At 35.0% G+C, this 12,106-nt stretch overlaps 1 protein-coding gene across 44 annotated transcripts in view; it reads left to right on the top strand.

Moving 5' to 3' along the window:
• BAZ2B (bromodomain adjacent to zinc finger domain 2B) overlaps positions 1–12,106 on the top strand; it is a 353,036-nt gene that overhangs the window by 320,566 nt on the left and 20,364 nt on the right. For all 44 annotated transcript variants that reach the window (XM_072612090.1, XM_072612107.1, XM_072612104.1 and 41 more), the window contains 4 exons: positions 6,203–6,864; positions 7,317–7,593; positions 7,944–8,099; positions 8,469–8,629. In XM_072612090.1, the coding sequence (XP_072468191.1) occupies positions 6,203–6,864; positions 7,317–7,593; positions 7,944–8,099; positions 8,469–8,629 (1,256 nt within the window). The remainder of the gene's footprint in view (positions 1–6,202; positions 6,865–7,316; positions 7,594–7,943; positions 8,100–8,468; positions 8,630–12,106) is intronic.

Raw genomic sequence — 12,106 nt, 5'->3', positions numbered from 1 at the left:
ATGCAAAAGCGAGCAACAAGAAGCAACTGTTTAGCAACTACAAAGAAATAATACAGGAAATTATTATTATTATACACTATATCCCATAAGTACTATTTTCATAGAGTTTAGAGCTATACCATGAAGAAAAGACTGATTTTTTAATAAAATATTATTGGGGCAATACCTGTTAGCTATTGATTTGAAATATGTGTTCATAACTAAATTCATTCTCCCCTTGAGAAGCTACTGTTCTAATTTTTTGTTGCACTTATCTGGAATTTCAAAGGTTGCAGCTCATACAAACAACATTAGCAGGAGGTTTTAAAATGTAAAACACCACTGCAGACCTTAGTTGTCTGTAATTATGTAGCTGCAGTATGTGTCATGGAAATTAATCAGGAATGGCTACCACACTATTGTGTCTTTTCCTGGTCCTCACATTTTGCCTCTTTTTAATAAAGATATTTATTGATTACTGATCATTGACACATGCCATTGAAGGTAAGAAGAAGGAAAAAAAGTAAAAAAGAAGAAAATAATATGAGTTCAAACACTGACATATATGGTTTTCAAACTTAACCTTCCCCACACTGAAGATACTGTTTAAATTTTCAGCATTTTCTTTTTTAAGTTATTTTTGAAAACTTAAAAGGGTTTCTGATTGAAAGTTAAAATCAGCCATGAGCAAATGTAATTAAAATTCATCATCAGTTCAGTCTCATTACAAACAAATAGTGTTATGTTTCAGCAGCCTACAAGTAATACTATAACCTGCTACAATAGACAGACAGAAAGATAAGATAGATCAATCTTGCAGAATGGATAGGATCTGCAGACTATCACTGACCAGTGAAAAGTGTAACTTAAGGGTGTTTTCAAGTAAAAATGTAAATCTGTAAAGAGAAAATTTTTTAAAAGTGCGGAAGAAAAGGAAGTCTCAGTCTCTTACAAAGTGATTAGGAAAAGTAGAGGTCTATTAGAAATATGAATAATAAAAATAATAATTGAGACAGAAGTTATTTTCAGTACATCAAGGATCAGTGATATTATGTAGGTGTGGGAACATAGTCTATTAAGGCAGATCACAAGTCGTCTAATCTCTAATTTAGGTAAGTGCTAAAGCATTGCCTGGCGCTTGTCTGTGGGTCAGTGCCAGGAGAATCAGAGGCATGATGGGTATCGAGGTGTCCCTGCTTCCCCTTTGGCACTTAATCCACTACCCCGTGATGTTTCTAGATAGGTTATGGCATGGGGCAGGAATAAAGGGTGAGGAGAAGGGATTAAGTCAAACTAATGAGCTTTTGAGTAAGTAGTTTCAAAACTTCTACTGTCATATGAGAGCTATGCCCATGTGAAGAACTCCTGTATTATCTGTATCATTTTTTGTTTTATATGTTTTAAATTTTGATCTTCTGGTGAAAGGGTCATAATTCCTTTTAAGAAAAGAAGGCTGTCTGTGTCAGAAGCCATACCCTAAAAATGTTGTTGGGGAGCTATAGTCATTACTGAGTGAGTAATGAGTAAATATATGTTATTTTAAAATCTGAAATGACAGTTATAGTGGCCAAAAGGCAGCAGGGTAAAAAAGAAAGGTTAGCTGAGGAAAATCTGCTTCTGACTGGGGAAAGGATGGTAAATGTAGGAAGTATGTGATTCTTTGTGCTCAGGGAACAAAAAAGATTTTGTAACTCAGCATTCAGAGCCCATAGAAAAAGACCTTAACTTTTCCTGTTATTATCAAAACAAAGCCACAGATAAGACAGCCCACAGCTGTGAAGGAAGGTAGTGGACAGAATCTTTATCTCCAAGTAAAACTATGGAATAAATGTTAACAAGTCCCAAGGGTTTTATCAGATAGAAAAGAGCATAGGAGCTGAAAGGCATATTAAGGCCCCTTTAATTGTGGGGTATCAACTTTTGATGGATGAGATAAACTCTACAAAGGTTTTTTTTTTTTTCTGCTAAACTGCCTGTCAGCCCATATTCGTACCTCTGGTCAAGGTTAGTAGTATGTAGGTGTCCTTATGAGAGGGTATTTTCAGAAATAGATATTAGCCAGGAGTCAGGCAGAGTAGCCAGGAAATTAAGGGAGCATAAGTTGAACACCTGTTGAAATATTTACTGTGTGCAAGTCACTGTGCTAGATGCTAGGGAAATAAAGATTGCTCTTGCCTTCAAGGAATTTACAATCTGCTGGAAGGGGATGAAACTTGGGAGGTGGTACTACAAATATGTAAATTACTATAATACAAATTACAGCAAAGTAATCAATCAAACAGCATTTATTTAGTATCTACTGCATTCCATGTGGCAAGTAAGTAGTGCAATAGATAGAGTGCTGGGCCTGAAATCAGGAAGACTTACTCCTCCTAGGTTCAAATCTGGTCTCAGACATTTATTAGCTCTGTGACCCTGGGCAAGTTACTTAGCCATGCTTGCTTCAGTTTCCTCATCTGTAAAATGAGCAGGAGAAGGAAATGGCAAACTCCAATATCTTTACCAAGAAAACCCCAAATAGGGTCATGGAAAGTCAGACGTAGCTGAAACAACAGTGTTTTAGGTACTGTGTCAAAAGCTGAAATACAAAAAGAAAAGTGAAACAGTTCATACCATCAAAGAGGATACATCCCAAGAAGATAGGTCAGGTCAAGTCTGTACCCATTTCTTTAGTGCTTGCGGTGTGCCAAGATCTGTGCTAATCTCTGGGAATACAAAAGCAAAAACTGCTCTTGCCATCAAGGAACTCAAATTCTAACAGGAAAAACAATGTGCAAAGTCTCTGAACATACACATTTTATATAAATATCTGTATGGCAAATATACATACATACAAATACATATATAGTAAACTGGAGGTAATCTCAGAGGGAAGGTGCTAACATTGGTGGAGCCAAGAGGCATGCACACTTGCAGAATGTGACACCTTTGGACTGAGAATTGATGGAAGCCAGGAGGTGGAGAAAAAAAGGAGAGCATTCTAGGCATGGCAAACAGCCATTGAAAAGGCAAAGAGTCAGGAGATGAACTGATATGTTGAAGGAGCAACAAGGAGGGCAGTATGAAAGGGCTAGAAAGATAGGAAGAGGCCAGGTCATGAAGGGCTTAAAAAGTCAAACAAGATTTTATATTTGAACCCAAAGTTAACATGAAGCCACCATAGTCTATTAGCAGGGACATGATATGGTCAGACCTGAACTTTAGGAAGACCTTTATTTTGCAGCTGTATGGGAGATGGGCAAGATTAGGGAGAAACCAGAAAGTTACTTTGTACGACTATAACTTATCCACTGACAAGTTGCTAATTTGCATCTGTGGAAGGAGTTTGCATACCGGGAAATCCCTACACAGATGAAATCACAAGCCCAGACCAAACAAATTAGATATAAGGGAATAAAGGCCTTCACCAATGTGGCAACTCTGTCAGAAAAGAAAATAAAGAACATATGTGAGAGATGTTGGGAAGGCAGAATCGGCAGGACACAGCAACAGATTGGACGTAAGGGGTAAGAGAGAATGACCCTACATTATAAGCCTGGGCCATGCCATCAACAGTAAGAGTATAAGGCAGAGGGAAGTTTTGGTGGCAAGGGGAGTGACTGTTGAGATGTCAGTTTTGGACTTGTCCTTCCAAATATCAGCTACACTAAGCTTTAGTCTACAGTTGAAAATAAATGAAAAATCTGTCTAATTATGTCTGTCTGTTTGTATTCTATTAAACTTGACTCTCAATTATATGTCCTGCTTAAATATTATACTTTTTAAAATGTCTGCATAATTTAGGTGAAAAGAAGCACTAATTTGTTCATCTCAGGTTCACTTAAGGGAACCATAATTTGTTCAGACATGGACCTGGTAGCAGCTTACCTGAATTTTAAACATTGTACTGAAAAAATATCAATAGCTTCCCTAACGCCATTCTTATAAAATTGAACCTGTAAAATAGTGGTGTCACAACCAAGCTGACTATTATTCAGGGAAATCACTAGATGATAAGGGCATGATAGTCTATGCTGAAACCAAGTAGGAGATAAATAACACTTCCAAAAAATCTTTTTGAAAAACTAAAATAAATCTCAAGAATTAAAGCTACCTAACTTAGACAGACCTTTCATAAAACCTTTGCTTTTTGGTTAGTTGTTCATTATTGTTGCAGTTATGTCCAACTCTTTGTGATCCCATTTGGACTTTTCTTAGCAAAAATAGTGAAGTGGTTTGCCATTTACTTCTTTGGCTCATTTTACAGATGAGGAAACTAAAGCAAATAGGTTAAGTGACTTGTCCAGGGTCACACAGCTGGTGTCTGAGGCCACATTTGAACTCAGGTCTTCCTGACTGAAGTCTCTGTGCTCTATTCATTGTGCTCCCTAGCTGCCTTTGAGTTGTTTGGACATCCATAAATATTAAAAATAAGCTGCAAAAAATGTTAAAAATTTCATTGATCTTTCACTTTATGTGAGTTTCATTTTCAACCCATGCAAGAAAGATCTAAAATATTAATCTAAAAAGAAAAAAAGGTTTTATGAACCTATATAACATGCAAAAGCTTAAAAAAAATTCTTTGGAGTTTCATGGTCCAGTGAAAGTAACTGTCATTTGTTCCTTAAGTGCTTCCTAGTTTTCCTTGGGCTCCCTCCTATGATCCTGCCAGGTTTGATTTTCTCTTTGTTTCCTTGTTATCTGTCAGTTTCCACAAATACTTTTGGCTCCTAAAGCCCTTGTGTAAACCTAGTGGCTGTAGTCTAGAACAGAGCACTGCAGCTAACTAACCCCAGAGGTGCAGTATGAAGATAGGGCCACAGTGGCAGGGTGGATCTCTTTACCTAATCATACTCAAAGCCCCAGTTTTCATCAGGTGAAGGGTAATACTTTCCAATTCTAGAATTACAAATGAAGTGCTTTCTAACCATGCAGACCACAAGTTCTTGTCTCTAGTGAATCCCAGTGCCCATTAGGGACCTCACAGTGCCCATTAGGGACCTCCTACATTCCTTTGCCCCAGATATCTTGAAGTGAGAGTTATTCTGCACTGCATTAAAGCAACTATATAGCCTTCCTCTTTAGTGGGGTAAAGAGTCAAATGATTGATTATATCATGATTTTTAAAAAATCACCAGAAACCCCCTTTTGAAGTAGTCAGCTATATGCAGTCACTTCACAAACACTTGTGATGTCTATATGTATGTATGCTGGAAGTTTTATTCACATAAGTATCACAATTCACTTCAAACAGTAAGCAAAATGATTTTCTTGTACTTGGAACACCATCATATTCAGTAATACTAGGGGCAAAGGTGTTCCCAGTAGCCATCTTTACTTTGAGCTAAGCTTAAGGGAGAACATATTACATGCATCACACATAATTTTTATTAATAATTATCAAGGACACCATAACCACCTTTGTCATACATTTTTCCTATCTACAAACCTATTGATAATATTGCTGTATTCATTCATGAAATCGAGAAAAGGGAGGCTAATTCTAATATCAAATACAGAAGGACCAGCAACTGTATCCTATATATTTAAAATTCCCTGAGTATACCTTATGGTTAGGATTCATAAGCATGCTCAAGCAGTCCCAAATACAGCCTAAGTAATGATAGTTGCAGTGATCTTCTGGAAAGATGGTGAACTGAAAGAGTTGAATAAGAAAGGATTAGAGGTGTAACTCTTTACATTTAAAGAGAATTAGCAGTATTTAACAAGTGCTCTATGTGTACTGTTTTCCTGAGAGCTTGTCCTGTTATTAAAAAAAAAACCAAAACCTTTTTATCTTAGTGTCAATGATAAGAACTGGGAGAATAAAGAGATCCATTTTATTGAATTTTTTTTTTTGGCTGAATGTAGTGAAAGAAGATCAACAAAGCACTTTCAGCTTCACTTTGGATTAGAATTGTTTTTTCATCAAACTGTTTATATCCCATTACAATAAACTCTGAGTCTGTTGTAATGATCTTGGTGTTCTAGAATGTTGTAGCATTACAGTGTTTTTTTAAGAGAAGTTGCTAGTCATCAGGAGTTTTTTGTTCTTATTTTATCTAAACTGTATATTTTCTCTTTTAATGGCATTATTTGTACATTCTTAACTGCTTTAATGTGGAATTGTAAGTAAACCGGTAAAAGCATATAATTTATTTAGTAATAATGATGTTGATAAAATATAATTACAGAAGAAGTTCAAAATGTAGTTGACTCTTCATGAAATTTTTCTCTTGTGTAGGTCTAGAAGAAATTGCAAAAGAGAAAGAAAAATTGAAAAAAGCTGAAATTATACAAATCAAAGAAGAAATGTTTGAGACCTCTGATGATACATTAAACTGTTTAAGTACAGGCCACTGTGAGCAAAAAGAAGACCTTAAGGAAAAAGACAACACTAATCTATTTCTCCAAAAACCTAGCTCCTTCTCCAAATTAAGCAAATTATTAGAAGTAGCTAAAATGCCTCCTGAATCAGATATTATGAACCCCAAACCAAATGGTGGTGCAGCCAATGGATGCACATTATCTTACCAAAACGGTGCAAAAAATTCTCTCTGCAGCCTTCAACCAGCAGTATCACAAAGCAACAAGGAAAAGACAGATTCCAACCTATTTAATCCTGTCTCAAGTGGTCAAGGGAAGTTTTATAGCCCTCCATTAATTGCCAATGACCAATTGTTAAAAACCTTGACAGAAAAGAATAGACAGTGGTTCAGTCTTTTACCCAGAGCACCCTGTGATGACACTTCCCTGACCCATGCAGACGGATCTGTGGCTGCTTCACTGGCTCCTCATTCTCAGCCTCCTTCTAAATCACCTTCACCTGTTCCATCACCCCTTCTTGGGTCTTCCTCTACACAGAATACAATGGGCCTCAGTCCATTTGCTTTATCACCACTTCAGGTTAGTTCCAGTAGCAATAGCAGCATTTTATTGTTTTGTTTTTTTAATTTTAAACCTATCCTCACTGTATTTTCAATTAAAATGTTATACTTTGCCCACTTTGAAAACTAGAAATAGAATTAAATGACATATTCCTAAAAATTTACTTGAAGTACATGTAGATTCTGAAAATACAACACCTTCATACTCCCCAAACCTATTGCTATATCTTCTTAAGTTATTGTATATAATTATTACTAATAAGGAAATTTTGAAATTTATATATATAAAGATGTTTGATTGACCATCTTCAGCATTTCACAATTTTACTGCTTTAAGTTATATGTTTAAAACGTATATTTTGGTTACTATATAACTATGCCATCATTTTCAGAACTTAACAAATACTTTTGAATTTTCTATCATTTCTTCTAAAGTTTCTCAATGATTTTCCAATGTTTTGGTGTTTATAGATGAAGAGTGGATTACCTATAATGGGACTTCAGTTTTGTGGATGGCCAACAGGAGTTCTCACTTCAAATGTTCCCTTTACATCTCCTTTACAAACTAGTCTGGGATCAGGGTTGGGATTATCAGAAGGAAATGGTAATTCATTCTTGACCCCAAATGTTTCTTCATGTAAAAGTGAATCACCAGTGCCACAGAATGAAAAGGCATCTTCGGCTACCCCTGGAGCGGTTGAAGTAGCAAAGCCAGTAGATTTTCCTAGTCCAAAACCCATTCCAGAAGGTAGGCACATTCAGATGATTTTTGTCCAATAATTTTTATTTTTTTAAAATGTCTGTAATATACCATAATGATCCAAATATATAGGATACCATAAAATATAGGTTGCATAGCTAAAATGGACTCTTTCTGAAAAGAAAAAAAAGGAAAGATGTTGAATAATAACATCATAAACTGTTCTCATATTCTATCCAGATTTTGGGAAAAAAGATTAAATGCAATCTGTATCTGACTCAATATGGTAACTGGATCTCAGAATGGTTATATGTAGTTGGGTAAGCCTTTTGATTTGAGTTATACTAGAATATCATTCAAAATGTTTGTAAAAGATTTACATACTTATTTTGACTTAGAAATGCAGTTTGGTTGGTGGAGAATTATTGACCCAGAGGACCTAAAAGCTTTGCTTAAAGTGCTACATCTCAGGGGGATAAGGGAAAAGGCATTGCAGAAGCAAATACAGAAACACTTGGATTATATTACTCAGGCCTGCATCAAAAATAAGGATGGTATGTAAATAAATCATTTTCATTATTTTGCTTAGGATAACCTAATTGAGTTATTTAAATGAAAAATCTGCTGGAACATATCCTCATTCATTACCAAAAGATTGATATTGATGTTTAGAGTAGCTTTATTCAGAGAAAACTACTAACATTATCAGATTAGTATAGATTTTTTATAATTCTTAATCATTATCTACAGTTTTTAGTTGAACAGAAGCCATACTTCTTTAAATAATTTGTCTATAAAAACGAACAGTAATTCAATGTTTAAATCGGATATGGTTACAGTAACTATTGGGGGAGAAATCCTATATTTATACAATTCAAAAACAGTGTTCTTTTTTTTAAAAAAAATTTCATTTTCAAATATAGTCGCTATTATTGAAATGAATGAAAATGAAGAAAACCAAGTAACTCGAGATATTGTAGAGAACTGGTCGGTGGATGAGCAAGCAATGGAGATGGATTTGACCATTCTTCAGCAGGTAGAAGATTTAGAAAGGAGAGTTGCATCAGCAAGTTTACAAGTGAAGGTAAAAGGGACTAAAAACTATTTTAAAATATCATTCCAATAAAGATTTATATTGTGAATAAGTACTAATTGTGAAAGAGCTAAAAGTACAACTTCCACTTATAATGGCTTTTGTTTTCTTTTAAAACAGCCAAGCTAAATTAGATTTTACACTGTGTATTTAGGTTCTGGAGGACATTATTTGGTACATTGTACATTTAAATGCATGATGAAACTTATTGATGGGATGGAATTTTGGAAAGGGGTAGTTTCAATAGAATGCTGAAAACCAAAGGTAGATTCAAGGTATTGTGGGACAAGAGGAATTGGAGGAAGTGCATGTTGACACTTCTTTTTAGAAGTCTGTCAGTGAAGCAGAGGAGAAGGGATCACGAGAGAGTCAAAGAAAGAAGTGGTTTTTGTTTTGTTTTAGAACAGAAAGGATCTGAGCATGTATGTAACTGAGTGAAAGGCATCATTAGAGACAGAGATTTCACTTCAGACTGGAGGAATATGAAGTTTACTAGAGTGTAAACTCCTTACGTGCAGGAAGCTTGCTTTATTTATCTTTTTATCTCCCTCAGTGCTTACATATGTTGTACATAGTAAGTGCTCAATAAAGGTTTTCTTAATAAGTGAATGAATGATTGCGTATTTCGGTTTAAATTGTAGCTACTACTTGGGTGCAGCTGTGATCAGCAATAGATATATAATAGACACATAATATGGGAGGATGATATATTCCTTTTTCTGGTATCATCAGAGAGTGTGCTATTCCAAATTTGTAATTATTCCAAATAAAGCTTAGTCCTTGAAGAACTTTTTTTTAAAAAAAAACTTCAGTCATTTTAATGGAAAGATTTTTTTTTTTAATGTTACTCTTTTACCTGCCTTTATGGACATAGTAATACTGAACACAACCATTTTTTGAAGATTCAGAATTATTATTATGACTATTAAATCAAGGCATGTTCTACATAAAGTTACCCTGACCAGCATCATTTTGATATTATTAGTAAGTTGTAAGACAATTATGCTTAAGTCAGAGTTCACCTCTATAACATATTTCAGGCAGTAAGTGGAGACAGTGCATCTCAGTTCTAATGCCTAGCTTTAGTTTTTGTTTTTTACTTGTGATGTTCAATATCACAGAAATGATAAATACTTTATAAAACAGTTCCTCTGTGAGAATTATCTTCTTATCGGTAGCAGACCCATTTGCACAAAAAGGTACCAAGTTAACTGCTCTTATCTAGCTGCTTCAGGAACACAAATGTAAAAGTAAGAAGGAGATAAGACCAGACTTTTCAGACTTTTTAGTACAGCTTGTGAAAGATCAGACTTGCCATGCCTTTGCTCTACTCCTGGGCCAGTTTCTTTATGGAAAGGTATGGACAGGGCTCTAGCTCTAATAAATAACACTGTTCTTTCCCTAGGCACACAAAGGCTCAGTATTTTTCCAGTGTTCCATTCCTCTGGGGAAATGGATTGCATTTTCCTAAAATATGAATACTAGGTTTGAAGTTTTTTACATGTCCAAACTTTTCTAAGACTTCTTCTCTTTAGCTAGATTATAAATTAGAGGTTAAGCAGCAAACCTCAGGGGCCTTTGGAGAGTTTAAAATATTGGGTTTCCATATTTCAGAAATACAGAATCTCCAAGTTTGAAAGGACCTCAGATGCCATCTAGGCCAGGGCATAACTGGACACTGATTTTGATAAAATAATTAAGTAGCCATCGATCCTTTCCCTGAAGATCTCTAGTGAGAGAAAAACCCACTACCCACTAAAGGCATTCAGTTCTACTTTTGGATTTAAATACATAACAATAGCTAGCTGCTGTATATTCCCCAAATCTTCTCTTTGACAGGCAAAAAATCCCCAGTTATCTCAAATGATACTTAAAACATTTTTCACTGTCCTAGTCACACTCCTCTGAACACTTCTGGTTACCAATGTCCTTCCTAAAACAGGGAAGCCAGAACTTGAACATGAGACTCTCCAGATAGGGTAGGGCCAAGTCAGATTGCAGGAGGAGCAATAACTTCCCTAGCCTTATTTTGAACTCTCACAATGTGTAATCACACATGCTTTTTCTAACCTCAGGTTTTAATTTTAAACTCTTATTATCTAGGAACACATTTTATAGTTTTGTAACATTGTAATGTTGTTGGTATAAAACTAACCTCCCATTACAGTTGTTTCATTTGGTCATACTGTCATTGTTAACTCATGTTGTCACTGAATCAATTAATGATCCTAGGTGTGGGGTATGCCTATCTTATGCTATTTGGTCTAAATACAATAAGAAATTGAGGGGCTACTGAGGTACCAATAGCCGTTTACTGCTATACCTCTGATTGTTAAAGAGGCAAGACTTGCCCAGTGACAACTAATAAGTGTCAGAGGCCAACTCTGAACTCAGGTCTTCCTGACTCCAGGTCTTGCATTCTATCCTCTGTGCCACCTAGCTGCTAAGACTGCCAACTGCCAGTTGCCATACCGTCCTGCAGTTCAGAAGTAAGGAATAAAAGAATCTAATGACCTGTAACCTATTTGATCAGAAACTTTACACAAATACCTCACAAATATATTCTTTAGGAAAAGAATTGAAGCATCTTCATGTAGCAAGCATCAAATAACATCCCAAAGAAATGAAATTGATTACATTTTAACATATAGAAGGTGGCTTGTTACTGATAAGGGAGTCAAGTTTGAACAGTTGTCTGCATGCAGTCAGTCCACTGATTTATTTGAGCAAAAATTAAAATGATCACAAAACTAGGAATAAGAATGAGAAAAAATGCGGTATGCTATTAAAACAATTATTAATATAAAAATGCAAAAATAGAAAAAGTCTTCCTGTTTTCTTCTACTTCTCTTATCAAGTGGGTACTCCTCTGTGCATATGTCATTTATTTTTATGAAAAAAATTTTGTAGATGTATGTGGTTCACTGGTAATTACTGTTTTCACCATTTCCTTTTTTGGTCATAATGGCCAGATTTTTAAAATTCATGTGTCTGTTTTTTAAATAGTAATTCTGTTTCATCCCTTACTCTCAGTCAGCACTTCTTGTTACTCTCATTGTCTCTCTTAAAAAGGTGGTTCTAGACAGAATATTATTAATATGAACTAAGTAGTAAAAAGTTGGAGTATTACTATATTTGGACTCTTTATCTCCATTGATCTGAACACTACTGCTACTTATGTAGCTTGAGACAGAACTAGCTCTTTTAGCAGTCGTGTGTTATAATTGTCTCCTACTGAATTTTGCTATTTACAAAACTTTATAGTTTTTCTTGCAAATTGCTATTAAGCTAATTTTTTAAAATTCTGCAACTTTTCAAAACTATTTGTAGGATTTTACACTTATTTTTACTATATTGAATGTTCTTAGGCAGTTTTTATAGTATTGTTAAAGAATTTTTAAATCTTAATTATGTCATGAAATATGTGCAGTTCCCTTTCTAGCTTTCTGTTTCCTATTTGATAATCAT

Source organism: Notamacropus eugenii, chromosome 5 (assembly GCF_028372415.1).
Source record: "Notamacropus eugenii isolate mMacEug1 chromosome 5, mMacEug1.pri_v2, whole genome shotgun sequence".
Classification (NCBI taxonomy): domain Eukaryota; kingdom Metazoa; phylum Chordata; class Mammalia; order Diprotodontia; family Macropodidae; genus Notamacropus; species Notamacropus eugenii.
The sequence above is the reverse complement of the archived record's forward strand: the minus strand, read 5'-3'. Positions and strand labels throughout refer to the sequence as shown.